This window comes from Rhineura floridana, chromosome 22, assembly GCF_030035675.1.
Source record: "Rhineura floridana isolate rRhiFlo1 chromosome 22, rRhiFlo1.hap2, whole genome shotgun sequence".
In the NCBI taxonomy this organism is placed as follows: domain Eukaryota; kingdom Metazoa; phylum Chordata; class Lepidosauria; order Squamata; family Rhineuridae; genus Rhineura; species Rhineura floridana.
The window spans coordinates 19901123-19920373 of NC_084501.1; the positions used below are offsets into that span (position 1 = coordinate 19901123).

Consider the following 19251-nt stretch of genomic DNA (forward strand, 5'->3'; position numbering starts at 1 on the left):
CTCCTGAGGCCACACCCCTTTTTCTGAGGCCACACCTCTTGCTGCTACTTCACACCCTAAACCTTTTTACCTGGTTGGAGGCATTCAGCTCTGAGAATGCCTCTTGCTTGAGAGAAGGGGGGTGTGCATGTGTGAAACTGTACAAAGGGTACTGTCTGGCCCAGAGATGAAGGAACCAGACCCAGGCGAGGTTTGTTCTGTTTCTCGTTTTATTAAGGTGATGGTTCCATCCAAAGCGGTGCGCTTCATAAACCTGTCTACCCTGACTCACTACTTTCCCTAACTAGCCTACCTAAACAGTCTCTGCAGCATGTGGGGAGAGTTGACTCAGCTCTAGAGTCTGGGAGGGCACCTGCTCAAGTAGGGAAGTGCATGTAAACGACGGCTCCGTGGAAGTTCCACCCTCTGAAAGTCTCTCTTCTTGCACCTCCTCACGAGGGGGGGGCGAGCCTCTGACGGCCCATCCGACAGCGGGGCTTCGCTAGGCGACAGCATGAGCTCAGGAAGCTGGTTGGCGGGGCAGCGCTTGACGTGCCAGGCGGGGATTCCTGTGCAGGTGGGGTTGGCATGCGCAAAGGGTCGCTTCCCAACAGTTCAGGCAGGGAACTCGCAGGCGGGGCTGGACCTGCCTCGATGGGGGTGCCGGCCAAGAAAGTCTGCAGGCTGGCAGAGCCCCCCCTTCTCCAATGTCCCCAGGAACTTTGTCCTCGTCTCACTCCTCTCCCTGATCTAACTCCCCCTTTGCCTGGGGTGCAACAGTTATAATATAAATAAATAAATATATATATAAATTTAATTCCTGTGTCGCCTATGTGGCCAGAGGCCACTCTAGGCGACGTACAAAACAGTTGCAACACAATCAGATAAAATACAATAATACAATATAAAAACAATATAAGAACAATACAGCAGCAATATTAAAACAGGGCAGGAGGCATTTCAGTCTTAGCAATTAACCCTCCCCGGAGATCCCGAAGGCCTGTTGAAAGAGCCAGGTCTTTAAGGCTTTACGGAATGCATTTAGGGAAGAGGCGTGCCGGAGATCTTGTGGGAGGGAGTTCCAGAGGGTGGGGGCCGCCACTGAGAATGCCCTCTCTCTTGTACCCGCCAATCTGGCTGTTTTTGTCGGCGGGATTGAGAGAAGGCCTTGTGTGGCTGATCTTGTCGGGCGGCATAATTGGTGGCGTTGAAGGCGCTCCGTAAGATAAACTGGGCCGAGACCGTATAGGGCTTTAAAGGTTAATACCAACACCTTGAATTGGGCCCGGAAAACAGTTACATTACTTGCTCTGCCCACTCACCTCTGACTCCACCCACCACTGGCATGTGGCCTCCCAAAGGTTGCCCAGAAGGAAATGCAGCCCTTGGGCAGAAAAAGGTTCCGTACCTGTGGTCTCCTCCTTTACTGCCACACCATTGCTATCACTTGTTTACTTGCCAGACTGTGCCACGAAGAAGCAAGCTCTGGCAGCCCCTGCTCCTCACTGGCACTGTTGCTCTCTTATCCCATCTGGGCAGTGGAGACGGGTGACTCTAATGTCAGTGGGAGTCAATCCACTCTGGGTCCAAACTTTCAAGGAGCTCTCCAGTCTGCTGACATCCAGCACCGGGCATAGTGCATTACAATTGGTACGACAGGCAGAAGAATCATCAAATGGTCCACCATGACCATCAGCAATATTCAAGTGGGGGGGAAACTGGGAAACCACTGACCTTAGAGCAAAGGATTTCAAGGGAAATGGTTCGTGCAGGACGCTAGAAGTAGAGAGCATGGAGAAGTTGACCTCTTTGTAGGGCGTGATTTCAGCCTGGCCTTACCAATGTCAAGTTCCAGAGTCTTTTTCCCCCCCAGGGTTTGTTGTTTAGTTCTGGAAGTGCTGTAGTAGCAGAAAATGAACATTTTTGAGCAGGCCACCGGTGCCTACCCTGCTACTCCTCTGAGTAACCACAAGCAGACCCTGCATAGGTAGGACTGGGGGAAAGAGTCTGAAGATCAGAGCACAATGATTTCCAGGTAGGATGACCTCCTCTTTTAAATATTAATTTGTGAACTGTCCAAAGGACCACAATAACTGGGTGGTATATAAATTCCCTAAATCAGGGGTTTCCAAACTGGTCTGCGAGCTTCATTCAGGTGGTCCGTTGCGTGCCTGGATTTGTAGCTGAAGATGGGATAAGACACATCCATGGCATGAAACATTCATACTGAGGTTTAATTGTATGTTTATTGCTTCTGTTACTTCTTATGTTGTATTGCCATTAGAATTACGATTATGATTACTTTTATATCCCATCTTTCCTCCAAGGAGCTCAAGGTGGCATCCAAAAATGATACTCCCCCTCCTGATTTTAGCCTCACAACAACCCTGTAGACTGAAGGCTGAGAGGCAGTGACTGGCCCAAGGTCACTCAGTGAGCTTCATGGCAAAGCGGAGATTTGAACCCTGGTCTCCCAGGTCCCAGTCCGACACTCTAACCATTACAGCACGCTGAATTCTGTGGAATGCGATTCGAACTGTAATGCAACAAAATACAATATATGAGAAATAACAAAGCAGTAAAAATACAATTAAAAATCCTATGGCATGTAGCACAGCTCTTTGCAGTTGCTACAACAGGCAGAAGAAACATTCGGTTTTGGCACCGAAACAGCCTTGGTCGCCCTATACGATGACCTTTGTCGGGAGAGGGACAGGGGGAGTGTGACTCTGTTGATTCTCCTTGATCTCTCAGCGGCTTTTGATACCATCGACCATGGTATCCTTCTGGGGAGACTCGCTGATCTGGGAGTTGGAGGTACTGCTTGGCAGTGGCTCCGCTCCTACTTGGTGGGTCGCCACCAGAAGGTAGTGCTTGGGGAACATTGCTCGATACCCTGGACTCTCCATTGTGGAGTCCCGCAGGGATCGGTACTGTCCCCCATGCTTTTCAACATCTACATGAAGCCGCTGGGTGCGGTCATCAGGAGTTTTGGGCTGCGTTGTCATCAGTACGCTGATGACACGCAGCTCTATTTCTCCTTTTCATCCTCCTCAGGTGAGGCTGTTAACGTGCTAAACCGTTGCCTGACTGCGATAATGGACTGGATGGGAGCTAACAGACTGAAGCTCAATCCAGACAAGACTGAGACGCTGTTGGTGAGTGCCTTCTCTGCTCAGATGGTGGATGTTCATCCTGTTCTTGATGGGGTTAGCTTGGGAGTTCTTTTCGATCCTTCCCTGTCTCTTGAGGCCCAGGTGGCCTCGGTGGCACGGAATGCTTTTTACCATCTTCGATTGGTAGCCCAGCTACGTCCCTATCTGGACAGTGACGACCTCGCTGCAGTTGTTCATGCTCTGGTAACTTCTAGATTGGACTACTGCAATGCGCTCTACGTGGGGCTGCCCTTGAAGACTGTTCGGAAACTACAGCTAGTCCAGAATGCAGCGGCCAGATTGTTGACGCGGACCAGAAGGTCCGCTCATATAACACCTGTTCTGGCCCGTCTGCCCTGGCTTCCTATTTGTTTCCGGGCTAGATTCAAAGTGCTGGTTTTGACCTATAAAGCCCTACACGGCATGGGACCGCAATACCTGGTGGAACGCCTCTCCCAATATGAACCTACCCGTACACTACGCTCAACATCTAAGGCCCTCCTCCGAGTACCATCCCATCGAGAGGCTCGGAGGGTGATGACTAGAACCAGGGCCTTTTCAGTAGTGGCCCCCGAACTGTGGAACAGTCTCCCTGATGAGGTGCGCCTGGCGCCGACGCTACTATCTTTTCGGCGCCAGGTGAAAACCTTTTTATACTCCCAGGCATTTTAAAGTGTATTTTAAACAGCATTTCCGTATTTTGGATGTTGTTTGGTTCGTTATTGTTTGTTTGTTTGTTTGTTATTATTTATTGTATTTATATATTGTGCTTGTTTTTATCTTTTTGTACACCGCCCAGAGAGCCTTCGGGCTTAGGGCGGTATATAAATTAAACTAAATAAATAAATAATAAATAAAGTGGTCCACGCAGACCTTCAGCAATATTCAAGGGGTCTGTGGGAGGGGGGGATTTGGGAACCACTGCCCTAAATAAATAATTGGTGCCAGGTCTGTTTTTGTATGTGTGTGTCTGTGTGTGTGTGTGTGGCAGGTGGATATTCAGCAGGAGCAGCTGCTGCAGGCCAGGAAAAGCTTCCCTGGTGGAATTTCTACCTGTTACACTACTAATTAAAAAAAAACACAGTTTGGCAACTTAAATTACCGCCCAATCCTATGCATGTTTACTAAGGAGGAAGCCCCACTAAGTTCAACAGAACTTTCTTATTTAGGTCCCTAGGCTCCACTTGCTCTTAGTCGCGTAGCCCCCTCTTAAGTTCCCGTTTTTGTCGCCTAGCAACAAAGCCACGCCTCTAGGGCCCCGCCTTCTCCAACCGCAACGTCAAGCGAAAGAGCGATCACTTCAAAAAGCTACGTCGCCTGAGGGGGGGATGCATGCGGAGGAGAAGGAAGAGGCGTGGCTAAATGACGTTTCTCTCAGAGCCGTGCGTATGATGCATGCTGCTGAGGGGTACGTGGCAGTGACGTCGGCGATCCGCCCTCCTTTCGGCTTGTTTGGCCGTTCCATCCGGGGGCCGGTGTTCGGAACTGAGTCGCCGCGCGGCGCCTAGAGCCAGATTCGGGTCCGCGAGGCCGGGTGAGTCAGGTGTCCGCGTCTCATACAGCCCCCCACTCTTGTCGTGCGCGGTGCTCCTTCGTAAAAGTTCCCCCTCACGGCCGCCCCTCCCGCTTCAAAGAGATCCCCCCCTCCCCACGTCATCTTCCCCGCAGACAGCGGTCGAAGCCCTTTCTCCCTTTGTGTGTCACCGTGAAATGTGTCCCCCTTTCCCCCAGATTAGGGTCTCCAGCCCCTCCCCTTTTGCGTCCCTTCCCAACTCCCTGCCTCGCCGTTAATATTCCATATCCTTTCTCTCGTGTGTCATAGGAAGCTGCCTTACGCTCAGTCAGACCATTGCGTCCTTCTAGCCCATTATTGCCTGCACGGACTGGCAGCAACCTGGAGATGCCGGGGAATGAACCAGGGATCTCCTGTAGGCAAAGCAGGTGCTCTGTCCCTATGGCCCTTATTCCCTCCTTCCCTTACAGATAGTAATTTAAGCTCTTTTTCCTTCTCTCCCTTCCAACCTTCCACTTTCCTCTTCCACAGGTTGTGGTTCACAACCTTTCACATCTTGGATGTGTGTGTTAGTGCACCCACAACGCACACAAAAAAAGATCGTAGTGCAGTGGTAGGGCTTTGCCAAGCATGCAGAAGGTCCCGGGTTCAGCCCCCAGTATCTCCAGGTCAGACTGGGACTTCCTCCTGCCTGAAACCCTGGAGAGCGGCTGCCAGTCAGTGTTGACAGTACTGAGCTAGATAGACCAATGCTCTGTATAAGGCAGCTTCCCATGTTCCTTTGTGTTTTAGCTTGAGTTGCGGTTTCACTTTGTGTGTGGTCCACAGTTTCCTTCGCCATGGCAAGTGATTCATCAGCTGTTTCTGAGGGTGATAAGGGGACCCCTGCTTTCCTCTCTTCCCCCACCTCTGCAGGTTCATTTTGCTTTGGAGAGTGCAATGCAACTACAGGGAAGTGTCTTGCTGTAAGCAGGAGGGGAGGGTTGAAGCTGGTTGTCCGGGCAAGGGTTGGCAGAAGCTTTTAGAGCATCTTTGCTGCTAAGGGCCCAAATATACTGCAGGCTTTCCCCTCTTGCTTGGGAGGGAACGGCTGGAAACAGCTATTGGGAGAGAGTCTCTGAGCCAGAGCTGCTCAAAGTTTAGGGCTGGAGGGGCTGGGGACAGTCTCACAGTTGCTCTGAGGCCTTCTGAAACCCTGACACAACTGCAGGATGCTGTCTGCCCTCCTCTCATCTCCAGGTTAGAGTTGTTGTCCTTCCCTGTGAGAGTACGTCCCATTGAACACAGTGGGACTTACTTCCAAGTAGGATCACACTGAAAACGAGAGGGACAGGATCCTGGTAGACTACAAGTTTTAGCTTGTGTTTCCAAGGCTGGCTTTCTAATGGTTTTAAAAAACTATTTTAGCAACTGGCCTCTTCACTGCATGTGTGGCGGCGAGTTTGATTAAGTTGATTATTTATTGCATGAAATTTCCTTAATGGTATGTATTTTCTAACCCTGCTGACCCTGGGTTCTAGAGAAGGGGAAACAATTTCTCGCTCTCCACTTTTTCTTAGTCTATTTATAATACTATAAGCTGCTATAGTATCTATTCTTTCTGCCCTGTCACCTGCAGTTTTTTCTTCTAAACAAATGACTTATCTTTTCATTTTAGAAAAGGTGACCCAACCCCTTGAGCATTTGAGTTGCTTTATTCTATACCTTTTCCTAGTCACTTATCTTGTGTTTGAGTTTGGACCACCGGAACTGTGCATGGTATTCCAAATGTAGTTGCATTATATGTTGATGTTAAGCAGGGATTGGGGGTGGGGTAGCTTCCAACTCCCATCAGCCCCAGCAAGCAGGGCCAATGGTCAGGGACGGTGGGAGCAGGGCTGGCTTTGCCATTGAACTGAGGGAGGCAGCTGATTCAGGTGGCAGGCACTGGGAGTGTGGAGCTATGGTGAGGTCTTGAGGACAGAGCTGCATGTGCCTTGTGCCCTACCCTTCACCCCATAAGTAAGCCTCTTGGCCTCAAGTGCACTGGAGAATGCTGTCCTGTCACCAGATCTGGTTGGCTTCTATATATGGAATTAGAGAGGGGGGCATCTTGCCCTTGGCCTCAGGTAGCAAAGCATCTTGGGCTGGCCCCAGGTGGGAATCGCAGTCCACTCTGCTACTTTCAGTTGCTGTTATACCAGTTTTGCATATGCGCCTACAGAAGGTACAGCCAGCATGCTTTTTTTTTTTACTAGCCTGCTAAGAAGCTAATAGCTCATGTGTCTATACAGTGTAAGGCAAGTCTTCCTCCCCCTTGGCCAGCATATAAACACACAGTACTAGTTTCTTAGGAGACTAGTAAAAAAAGAAAAATGCCTTCTGCCAAGCACGCTGGCAGAGGAGCGGTAAAGCTGAGGAATGGGCTGAGCAGGCTAACTGAGGAGGAATGCAGAGATCCTCCTCTGGCAGGCTGCTTGCTCGCTCACCTGCATGGATTTTCTGGTCTCCTATGGCTACCAGGCTATTGCTTAAATACAAGGGGTTTTATATGTTAGTCTTACTCAGAGTAGTCCTGTTGAAAATGGATGTGACTAACTTTAGTCCATTATTTTTGCCTGTAGCTTTCCTTGTTTATTTTTCTGTATATTATACCAAAAAACAAAATCACTGGGTCTACTCTGAGTAAAACTGTTGGATTCATCCTGTGGCTGCTTTTATATATTCATGATGATTTGTTATATTTTGCTTTGGGCTTGATTAGTTTGTTTACACCTGCTGCCTACTGCCCTGGTATCTTTGTGGGCCTCCAATTCCCATCATTCCCAGCCGCCATAGCCAGTGTTCAGGAATGATAGGAGTTGTAGTCCAACAGCAGGTCTTGGGCCAGCACTGGTGTGTTCTTAAAGCCAGTACCGGAAAGGGTTCTCGGTTTAAGCTGGGGATGAGGAAATCTACAACCCCCTAGATCAGAAGTTCCCAAACTGTGGCCCATGGATCACTAGTGGTCCACGACCTTCATTCAGGTCCTCCATGGAGTGTTTGTACAAATCATAAGCGTACAGTACAATGCATTACAATTGCTACAATAGGCAAAAAAAAAATGGGGGAAGTGATTCACCAAGACACTCCACAATTTTCAAGTGGTCCATGGGTGGGGGCAGTTTAGGAACCACTGCTCTAGGTGTCATTGAACTACAACTCCCATCAGGGAGATTAGGGAAAGCCAGTGTGGCAAAATGGTTTGAGGGTCAGACTGACCTGGGAGACCAGGGTTCAAATCAGTAAAAACTTCCTAACTGTTAGAGCCATATGACAATGGAATCAATTACCTAGAGAGGTAGTGGGCTCTCCGACACTGGAGGCCTTCAAGAGGCAGCTGGACAGCCATCTGTCGGGAATGCTTAGATTTGGATTCCTGCATTGAGCAGGGGGTTGGACTGGATGGCCTTGTTAGGCCCCTTCCAACTCTACTATTCTATGATTCTATGAAATCCCCATTCTGCCATGAAGCTCACTGGGTGACCTTGGGGGCCTGTCATTATCTCTTAGCCTAAGCTACCTCACAGGGTTGTTGTGAAGATAAAATGGGGAGGGGAGAAACTTGTTCACCATCTTGAGTGCCTTGGAGGACAGGTGAGACATAAATGTAATCAATAAATAAATCGTCATCACTGGGCATGCTGGTTGGGGCTGATGGGATTTGGAGGCCAGCAACATCTGAAGAGCCACACAGAGTCCCCATCACTGATTTAAGTGTATTTACAGCAAGGGGACGGGGGGGCGAGAACAGCCCCTCTGGGGGTGATCTGAGAGCACAGTTGGAGTTTGGTGGCTACATTGTTGGGCGCTGATGGCTCTTCCCCTCTTTTTTTTCCTTTTCCCCAAAGCACCAGGTTATGAGCCTCCATGAATACAAGGAGGCGCCACGGCTCTAGAAACACAGAGCAGGGCGTTTACCTGGGACCTTCCCAGACCCAAGTTCTGTCCCCGCTTGCTGCCACCCCTGGCGCAGCCCCGGTCGGGCCGCCTCCGCAGGACACCATGTCGTGCCAGGATCGCACCCAGGAGTTTCTCTCCGCCTGCAAGTCCTTGCAAAGCCGACAGGTGAGTGCCACTTGAGGAAGGCTGCGTGGGATGCAGCAGATCGGACTGGTACCTAACGATTTGGTCCAGTGCAGAAAACTTTCATCATCATCAATAATAATACTCTGTGTGATGCAGCTGCTTTGGCCAGTCTTTACTTTTTGCTCCAGTGCAGAGGACTTCCGTTATTATGATTATGTTTTCTTACCTGCCCTTCACTATAAGGTCCCCTGGTGGGTTACAACAATTTAAAATGAAATATTGAAAAAACAGCGCCCTCTCCTGGGCCGCCACCTCCCACCCCAAACTTCTGTGGGCAGTGGAAGCTCCCCTCTGCTGATCTTAATACCCAAGAGGCTCTATAACGAAGGAAGCAGTCTTTCAGATATTGGGGGCCTAAATCATTTACTAACATGAGCACCTTGAGTTGCACCTGGAAACGAACTGGCAACCAGTGCAGCTGTTTTAAAACAAGGGCCGTGCAAGTTCTAAATGGAACCCCAATGGCTGCTGCATTTTGGACCCGTTGCAGTTTCCAAGTTGTTTACAGGGACAGCCCCATGTACAGCACATTGCAATAATCCATTCTGGAGGTTACCAGGGTGTGAAGTGCACATTGGCAAGTCATCTCTCTGTCCTTTCTGTTTGCCTGATGGAGAGCCTTGTAAGTCAAGCCACAGAAACAGCTGAAATATGCCCTGTGCCTGAATTTACACACCGCCTTGAGAGACGGCTTGATAACAGGATAATGGGATTGTTTTAGTGCATATTTTAAATCTGGATGATTATAGTTCAATGTTTTAAATGGGATTATGGATGTTTATATTTTAACATCTGTGAAACTGAGTTTTCTACAATCATATTAAGATAAACACTTTAATAAAGAAAGAAATGTTGATGATTTATACCACTTTGGTCTGAATATACACCACCCCCCAAATATAGGCCACACTCAGGTTTTATGCAAGCCAGATTTGAAGGGAAAAGGGCTGCCTATATTCAGAGCAATGCAGTAAATGTTTTTTTATATAAATAAATGTTAAGTGGTAAGTTTTAGATGGGGCTGAAGATCCCCCAGGAGTAAAGGTGCATCTTTTTGTACTAGGCCATTGTGTGATGCCAGGGCTGTCGGTTGAGGGGACAGGGAGTGAAGGGTGGCTGGTCTTCTGCCTGATGCAAGGAGAAATTCTTCCACCCAGGAGAGGTTGGACCAGCAAAAAGAGAAGTGCCTCTTGAGTGACTACTTCTTTCATTTTTTTTTGTTCATGTTATTTATTTTATTTAGCAAAATTTATATACCGCTTGATTGTAAAAAACCTCTAAGCTGTTTACAAAATACATTGAAATTATCGATAAAACAGTTAAAAATAAGTAATTAAAACATTTTTAAAACAATTAAAACAGCGGCAGACTAAAAAGATTAAAACACATCAACATCTATGAGTCTGGATAGGCACCGAAAAGAATACAGTGAAATCCACATTAAAAGAACCATTTCTTATAAGTGCAGAACAGGTATTATGCGGTGCCTGTAACAGTGCCTGTTCTGCAGATCGAAGTACTCAGGGGGGCACATAGGGAGTAAGACAGTCCTGCAAGTTCTGTGTCTTAACCCGGAGCAATGGTCTCTCATCTTCTTGTTTTTCAGAATGGGCTTCAGCTAAACAGGCCAGTGCCAAGTGCCATTCAGCAAAGAAGTGAATTCACTGTCATGGCCAAGTGAGTGAATCCATTAGCTTTATGGAGACATTCTGGGGGCTTATTGGGAATGTAGCACTGCAAGGCTTTTCCCCTGCATGTGGTAGGTGTTCCCTGTGTGGTGTGGAGAGCCCGAGCCCACAGCCTGGCAAAGTGCAGCCCACATGCCTGGTGAAATGCAGGTATCTGAAGCAGAGAGGAATGCAGGCAGGCAGGATGGAAACATGGCGGGAGAGTCTATAGCAGGGCCAGCTGGGGAGCCTATGGCCCTTCAGATTTGCTGAACGACAACTCCCATCAGCCCTAGCCAGCGTGACCAGTGGTTGGGGATGATGAGAGTTGTAGTTCAGCAACATCTGGAGGACCAAATGTACCCCAGACCTGCTCTAGAGGCTTTGCTCAAGTAGTTCAGATGAAAGAAACACAACAGATCTTAGAACAATCAAGCAGGGGATGGCATAGGCTCTTAGAGGTCATGTGGTTCCTCACACCAGGAGAATTTAGTGTTAGTATCCTGGTTTGAATTGTTGCCGTCTAGTGTAGAGGTTAGTGTCCGATTAGGATCAAGGAAACTGGGGCTCAGATGTCTGTTTAGCCATGAAGCTGCCTAGATTATTTTTGGGCCAGTCGCTCTTGGCATAACCGACCTCACAGGGTTGTTGTAGGGATATAGTGGGTGAGGGAAGGATGATATATGCTTTCCTGAACTCATTGAGGGAAGGGCAGGATAAAAATGTAATAAAGAAAAATAATGTTTGTCCAGTGGCCCTGGTTTTGCTCCTGGTTCCAGGTAAATCAGGCCTAACACCAGAACACACTGTGTCTGAACCCCCACAAAAGATGAATCTATATTATCTTCATTATAGCAAGGAGGACAGCTCTGGAATTCTGCATCAACACAATGCTAAGTCCGAAATCTGACTTGGGTGATTTCATCCCAAACAGGCAAACTTGCATTGGCCTTCTGAGTGTCCCCCCCCTTTCTCAAATTCTTGAATGTCAAGGCTCACAGGACAGGGGTCCAATGCCCTCCATAATGCCACTGATTAGCAGAGGTGAGAAAAAAAAGTTGTCAAATTTGTTAGCTCCATGGAACTTGAGCATCCACAGCTCTGATGATAGAACAAAACATTAGGAGAGGCAACTGAGGGCGGCTTCTTAAATATTACTAGTGGTGTGCTTGATTTTGCTTCCTTGTGATTCTCAGGCGCATTGGGAAGGACCTCAGCAACACTTTTGCCAAGCTGGAGAAGTTAACAATCTGTGAGTATTTGGATGAGGTGGAGGACATGGGGAGGGGGAATTGAAATTTGTTGCTGGCTGAAATTTGACTTGTCGCTTGATGCCAATGAAAAGCTGGGGAGGTGTTAGGATGGGGAGGCGGTATACATATGGCTGACCGTGGATGATGTGCTTGGATGGGGACAGGGAGCTGGGTTGAAAACAGAGTTGTCCAACTGACACGCCTCAGCTTGCCCTGTCTTGGGGAGTTTCTAGTCTTAGTACGAAGGTCACAAGTGAAAGACTTGGCTAGTGAGGATAGGGGCTGAAGTTAATACAGGAGTGGGGAAACCTAAGGGCCAAGGACTAGATGCGGCCCTCCAGAGCTCTCTGTTTGGCCCTTGAGACTCTGTCAATGCCTTTTGCTTGCCTAGATGGTGTGTGTAGAAACTAGCTTCCTGTACAAAGGTAAAAATTACATTCATTGCTCCGCACACTTTTGCATCTGGTCCCACCCACCTATGGGCATGTGGCCCTCGGAAGGTTGCCCAGAAGCAAATGTGGCCCTCAGCTGAGAAAGGCTTCTCGCCACTGGGTAAATGGTTACCCCATTCTGTATCTTCAGTGGCCAAGCGGAAATCCCTGTTTGATGACAAGGCGGTGGAGATCGAAGAGCTGACTTACATCATCAAGCAGGTGAGGCAGAAGTCTTCTCTGTTGTGTTCCTCCTTTGTCCGTCTTCTCTCCTTTTTCATCTGTATCAAACAGCAGGATCCAAGTTTGAACTCGGAGCAAGTGGGGAAGGAAATCGGGCGAAGGGCAGGGAAGGTGGGAGGCGCCACTGTGGAAGGCTTCTTGGCTTCAGCCTCCAAGCTGTCTTAAAGGGATGGTCTCCTGATCTAGCACTTCTTGGCAATGCTGCTTTCCCTCCTTCAGACAGTTCTTCTCTCTCTCTCTCTCTCTCTCTCACCAGGACATCAACAGCCTGAACAAACAGATTGCACAGTTGCAGGAGTTTGTCAAGGCGAAAGGCAGCCAGAGCGGGAGGCACATGCAAACTCACTCGAACACCGTGGTGGTGTCACTGCAGGTCAGGCCAGGGGCAGAGAGAGCTGGAAAACTAAAACTCTGAAACGGTGTGAGGAAGGCCTTAAAGTCTCCAAAATGATATAGATGTTTTCCTCGCCAGTCCCCCCCCCCCCCCCGAGAACAGGGTTTTGGTATTTCTCCCCATCACCTCACAAGCTACAAAATGAATTTTGCCAGCTAGGAACATAATATGGAAAATTTATTTAGCTTGCAGAATTCAGCTGCAGTAGGGCCCCACTCATACGGCGGGTTAGGTTCCAGACCACGCCGAAAAGCAAAAATTGCCGAAAATCGGAACACCGACAATAAAATGGTGCCCGACGCCCTTCTCAGAGTGCATCATGCCGAAAAACACTGAATAAGTGGAACAAGCGCCGTATGAGTGGGCCCTATTGTAACTCAAAAATGCCGAGAAGCAGGGCCCTACTGTATTTTCTGATGCAGAATTTTGAGAGGCAGCATAGACACATCCCTGCTTCTCGGATGGCCTTCCCCATCCTGGGCCCTGCAGATGTTTTGGACCACAGCTCCCATCAGCCCCAGCTGGTTGGGGAAGGCTGTTGTAGTCTTCTGCCTCCTCATCTGGATGTTTTAACCCCCGTCCTCCCTATAGCTGCTTAGCATGGGAGTGGCAGAAGTGACAGGGTATAGGATATGTTTCTCTGGCCACAGAGGGTGGCAGAAATATCAGATCGTGGCTTCCTCACTCTTCTTTCCCTCTTTTTTCCCCAGTCCAAGCTAGCCTCCATGTCCAACGACTTCAAGTCTGTTCTGGAAGTGCGGACAGAGGTAAGTGGCTCGTAAGCCGTCCTTCTGAAACTTTGCTAAAATGAGCCTCTGTGGGGCAAGGAAATGGCCACCTCAGCTTCATACAGCGTAAGGCAGCTCGATGGCAATCCAGTCAAAGACAAAACGTACACAGATGGCCCGGATTTGCAGCTGTATATTGTTTGCACCTTTGTTTCCAATTGGAGAAAGGCGGGCTAAAAATTGAAACAGGAACAACAGCATCAGGCTCCCTTGAGAGGACCTGAAAAGTTTGGGGAAACTGTACCACCCCATGGATCACTGTCACTGCCCACAGATGCAAACTAGGGAGGGGGGAACCTCAGGCCAGGGGGCCTCCAGGGCCTTGCTGTCTGGCCCCCGGACTCTCCGAGGCCACAGCCATTATTAACCCTGCTTTGCCTCTTCCCTGAGTCCTGCTTGCCTGGATGGAGGACAGAAGGGATGTGCGCGTGTGCATAGAAACTAGCCTATTGCACAGAGGTCAAATGCACGTTTGTTGCTCTTCCCACTTTTGCTGCCGGCCCTCTCGACAGTAACACGTGGCCCCTGGAAGGCTGTCCATAAGGGAATGCAGCCCTCTAGCTCAAAACATTGCCTCACCCCTGATGTGAAGGATGAGATGGTGATGGTGTGTGTTGCCTTGTTGTGAGGACGCACCCGGAGAATGAGACATTTTAGTCTATGGGGAGCCTTGAAGAGCAGCTTGGGCCTTTTGGGCGCCTGTCCGCACCTCTGTAAGGAGAGACCTTCCTTGCGTGTGAAGAACCACCGGCCTGGCTGCCCTTGACTCTCCAGACTTCCTTTCCCAGAACCTTAAACAACAGAAGACTCGGCGAGAACAGTTTTCCCAAGCCCCGATGTCCTCCATGCCCCTCTCTGCAAGCAGCCTCGGTGAGTTGGAGTGTGGCATCCGCTGGCACCTGTAGCAACGGGGAGGTGGTGCCGGTGTCCCATGAACATAAAGCGGAGCCTGCTGGGTCAGGCCAGTGGCCCATCTAGGCCAGCATCCTGTTCTCACGGTGGCCAACCGGATGCCCCCAAGGGAAGCCCACAAGCAGGACCGGAGCGCAACAGCTACTCTCCCCACCTTTGGTTTCTGGCAAGTGGCATTCGGAAGCAAACTGTTTCTTCCCTCCTTGAAGGAGGGAAGGGGGAGATGCTGCATCCTTCCACCCGAACTGGAACTGAAGGGTGGGTGGATAACAGAATCAGTCTGCCGGCTGTGACATTGCTGGCTGGTAGGAACATGGGAAGCTGCTTTATACTGAGTCAGACCATCGGCCTATCTAGTTCAGTACTGGCTACACTGACTGGCAGCGGCTCTAAAGGGTTTCAGGCAGGGAGTCTCTCCCAGCCCTCCCTGGAGACGCCATTGGGGATTAAACGTGGGGCCTTCTGCATGCAAGGCCGGTGCTCTGCCTCTGAGCTACTGTCTGTCCCCTCCTGATTCCACAGGCGGTTCCGCTATGCTTCAGGACGAACCTCGGCACTCGGGCGATGTGGCTATTGATATGGACAACCGGGCCAGCCAGCAGTTGCAGCTCATCGATGAACGGGTACCTTGGGATGGGAGTGGGTGGGACTACAGGAATTTGTACTGGCATTGGGGAGGCAGAGCAGTGGGGAAGAGTGGCTGCTTTTCTTTTTCTAAAAAAGCTTCTCATCATTGGGCTGTGGGTTCGAGAACAACTGTCTACAAGGAGTAGCACAAATCAACACCGCATCCCTGGTGGAACTTCTCCTGTTCCTTCTGGGCAGAGGAGGTTTTGCCCTTTCCCCTCCAGCCTTGCTGATTGTATCCTGTCTGCGTACGGGATCCTTTCCGGAGTGAAAGCTGCCGGCTACTTGCGTCGCCCTGCTCTGTTCACGCTAAAGCACCAAGCATGGCCGGGGCTGGTGTGGCTTGCAGTCCAAAACAGCTGGAGGGGGCACCGTGTTAGCAAAGGTGGATGCAGAACAGGTGTGGGGAAACCTTTGGCCCTTGAGATGTTGCTGGATTACAACTCCCATCATCCCTGGCTTATTGGCCATGCTGGTTGGGGTTGATGGGAGTTGGAGTTGAACAACACAAGTACAGTCGACCGGACACGGAAGGAATTGACATACTGATGGGTCTTTCTTGATTCTGGGGATGAGGGGGGGCGGTGCATGGCCCTTTTTTAGTTGGTGGAATGATTTCTCTGGTTAATTTCATTAACGAAGGAGACTCTGGCATGCAAACTAGTTATGTGACCCCCCCTTCCCCAAAGCTTTATTGACATTTTTTTTTACTGATGCTCTTATTTATGTTTTGATTGACCTCATTGTAATTTGTATGCTGTATAATGCCTTGCTGCATTTTATGAAAGTGCAGTGTGTGAGTATTTAAATATAATAAGTAGGCCAACATCTTGAGAGCACCAGGTTGGTGAATGCAGTTCATCATCATCATCAGTATTGAGCACCTTATGGCTTGCTTGCTATTGGGCCAAGTCTCCAGGAGGAGGCTGTCTTTAAAATCTGTGGATTATGTAAAGCTTGCTGTTCTGCCTTGGCAGCAAGGAAGTGTGTAGGGCATGCTTTGGCAAAAACAAGGTGACTTCTGGAGTTCCCCTACATGGAAGCATGCCAACATCACCCTTTCTTCTTTTGTAGGATTCGTACATCCAGAGCCGAGCGACCACCATGCAGAATATCGAGTCTACTATTGTAGAGCTGGGCTCCATATTTCAGCAGCTGGCGCACATGGTTAAGGAACAAGAGGAGACCATCCAGAGGTAGGGGACGCAAAGGCCAGTGGAGACCAGCTCTCTTTGTTGTGTTCCTTGCAAAGCAGCCGGTGGAGTGCAGTGCAGTGGTTGTGCGAGAGAAGGCTTGTGATGAAGGTGTAAGAAGAGCCCCTCTGGATCAAGGGGAAGTCCTGTCTAATTCAGCATCCAGTTCTCAGAGTGGTGAACAAGATGCCTGTGGCAGATGCAGGGAACCTTTGGCCCTTCAGATATTGCTGAACTACAGTTCCCATCATCCCTGGCCATTCTTGCCGGGCTGGTGGGAGTTGCAGTTCAGCACCAGCCGCAGGGCAAAGAGTTCCCTACGTGTATGCAAAAGGGTAGAAGTGTCCTCCCGTGGGCTTCACCTGTCGCTTTTCCCTTTTCCCAATCCTACAGAATTGATGCCAATGTGGAAGATGCTCAGCTTAACGTTGATGGCGCGCACACGGAGATCCTCAAGTATTTCCAGTCCGTCACCTCCAACCGGTGGCTCATGGTGAAAATCTTCCTTATCCTGATTGTCTTCTTCATCATCTTTGTGGTGTTCCTGGCCTGATGGCGGAGGCGGCTCAGGCGCCCATCTCCTCCTCCTCCTCTCCTTCCTCAAGAGCCGCGTCAGATGCTGGACTCTTCCGTTCTCTCTGTAGCCAGCCCCAGGGCAGTTGCTGCCGCCCGCCCTGTGCCTGGCCCCGAGGTAGCCCGTCCTCGCTCATCTGTGACTGTTTGGGTATTTTGCTGCGGCTCTTGTCGCAGGGTGGGGCCATCCCGACTGGAGTGCAATAGCATTTGGACTACGCTGTGAAGGGCTCTGCCCCAACTCCCCCCACCCCACCTTCCCCAAATGGGGCACGATCCGGTTGGTGTGTCTCTGTGCACATGTGTAACGGGACCAGGATCTTGCGTATCTTCACTTTCTCTGTTCTATATATTTGCCGTAGCCTTTGGGACTAAAAAACAAACTCTCATAGAACTCCTACTCCTCTCCTTTTAAAAAATATTAATGATACATCGGTGTAAGGTGTCAACTTTCCAGCACATGACATCTGCTCCGTCTCCCTCTTGCTGTGCGTATAAGATCACAAGGGTGCCCCAGGCCTGGGCCTTTTGCTTGTTTTGGAGGGCTAGGGGACGAAGAGGGGTTTCTTTTCTCTCCCCACCCACACGCCAGCCCTTCAGTTTTGCATATTTAAGTTTCTCTCTCTTGCTGCTGTACACGTAGAAAGCTTCTCTATGCCAGGAAGCTTGGTGGTTGCCTCCCTGAAGTGAGTCTGCCATTCTTGATAGAGAGGCTGATGAAAGTGTGGCTCTTCCGCCTCAAAACTTCCCCTCTATCTCCCTGTAGGACAGGTGTGGGGAACCGTTCACCCCCCAGGTGTGTACCACAACTCCCATCATCCCTAGTCATTGGCTTGGGGGCTGATGGGAGTTGTAGTTCACCAACATCTGGAAAGCTAAAGGTGTCCATTCTGCCTTTCTCACTGGGGCTGAAGTACACAGACAAGTATATTTTACCATTGCTTTAATCCTCCTGGTTCATGGAAGTTAGCAGGGCTTGGGGCTGCTGTCTGGATGCCTGGGTGGAGACATCAAAGCACCTGTTAGTTGCCAGGCTCTGTAATTGCACTCCATCTACCCTGGCAAAACAGATTTGTCCTCTACTGCAGGGCTGGGGAGCATCTGTGGCCCTCTAGGTGTTGTTGAGCTGCAATTCCCATCATCCTTGTCCATTGGTCATTCTAGCTAGGGCTGATGGGAGTTGTAGTTCAGCAACATGAGGACAGTAGGTTACCCAGCCCTGTTCTAGTGCCTCTTCAACTTCTTGAGCAGTTCAGGCTCCATACTGTCTCTGTTCCCTCCTCTCCTCCCCCCAAAAGTGGGGAAAGTGTTCTTGCTACCCCAACCTACTAATTTTTATAAACTAAATGATATCAATAGAACTATTAAGCTCTAATGCAGGTGTGGGGAACCTTTGGCCCTCCAGATATTGCTAAACTACACCTCCCATAAGCCCTGGCAACCATGGCCAATGCACAGGGCTGATGGGAGTTGTAGTTCAGCAGCAACTGGAGGGCCAAAGGTTCCCCACATCTGCTCTAATCTCTTCCACCCCCCTTTCCTTTTTGTTAATAGTCTATGCTAAGGCCATTTTACACACACCCCAGGCCTGGTTATGGTGGCTGAGCAGAAACATTCCCCCCCTTTGAGGTCACCCCACACCTGACACCACCTCCTTTTCTAGGTAGTGGGATTTTGCTCCCCTAGTTACAGTCGCCTTAACATCCCGCTGACAGTTACTCCTTCCCCTCCACAAGAATGTGTATGTGCGCGTGCACACTCTTTCAGGTGAAGGGGTGGGGAAGCTGCTTAACCTTCATTTAACCGATACGGGTGGTGAGTGGGTGGTGGTGGTGGAACCCCGTGACCTGGAAGAAAGAGTAGCACCGGTTCTTGCCTGTGCTTTGAAAGCTATTAAAAAAAAAGCTTTACTTTAAAAATGTATATATATTATCTCTGCCCATTTTGTCTCTTGTACAACAGCCTGGACTGCAAGTGCCCCCCAGGGGTGTTGGACTACTACTCCCATCAGCCCCAGCTAGTACACTATCACAGCATCTTTGCTGGACTTGGGGTGGAATTGGCAGTCTTTGTTCACTCACTCAGGCAGTAATCTTCAACACACTTACCTCGGAGTAAGCTGTATTGAACTCAACAGGATTTGTTTTTGAGTAAATATATAGGATATAGTTGTCACTCATGAGATATCTACATAATGTTGTCAGGTCGATGGTTTCCCCGTGATTCTTCCGTCCAAGAGCTCCCAAAAAGCAAACTTTTTTAAAACAGAAAACAAACTCTTAAGCTGCATTTATGCCATACATTTAAAGCACCATCATACCCCTTTAAACAGTCATGGCTTCCCCCAAAGAATCCTGGGAACTGTAGTTTCTTAAGAGTGCTGAGAGTGGTTAGGAGACCTATAATTGCCAGAGTT

General features: G+C 49.5%; 1 protein-coding gene across 2 annotated transcripts; it reads left to right on the forward strand.

Moving 5' to 3' along the window:
* Nucleotides 1-4482: 4482 nt before the first annotated feature.
* On the forward strand, nucleotides 4483-18758 carry STX5 (syntaxin 5). Of its 2 annotated transcripts, XM_061605577.1 has the most exons (12): nucleotides 4483-4668; nucleotides 4957-5075; nucleotides 8517-8733; nucleotides 10361-10431; nucleotides 11618-11673; nucleotides 12257-12327; nucleotides 12605-12721; nucleotides 13453-13509; nucleotides 14319-14400; nucleotides 14965-15065; nucleotides 16144-16265; nucleotides 16656-18758. In XM_061605577.1, the coding sequence occupies exons 3-12, from the start codon at nucleotides 8536-8538 to the stop codon at nucleotides 16813-16815; spliced, it is 1035 nt and encodes a 344-aa protein (XP_061461561.1). In that variant the 5' UTR covers nucleotides 4483-4668; nucleotides 4957-5075; nucleotides 8517-8535; the 3' UTR covers nucleotides 16816-18758. The 2 variants fall into 2 exon arrangements, with proteins under 2 accessions (XP_061461561.1, XP_061461560.1); XM_061605576.1 differs by lacking the exon at nucleotides 4957-5075.
* The last annotated feature ends 493 nt before the right edge of the window (nucleotides 18759-19251 follow it).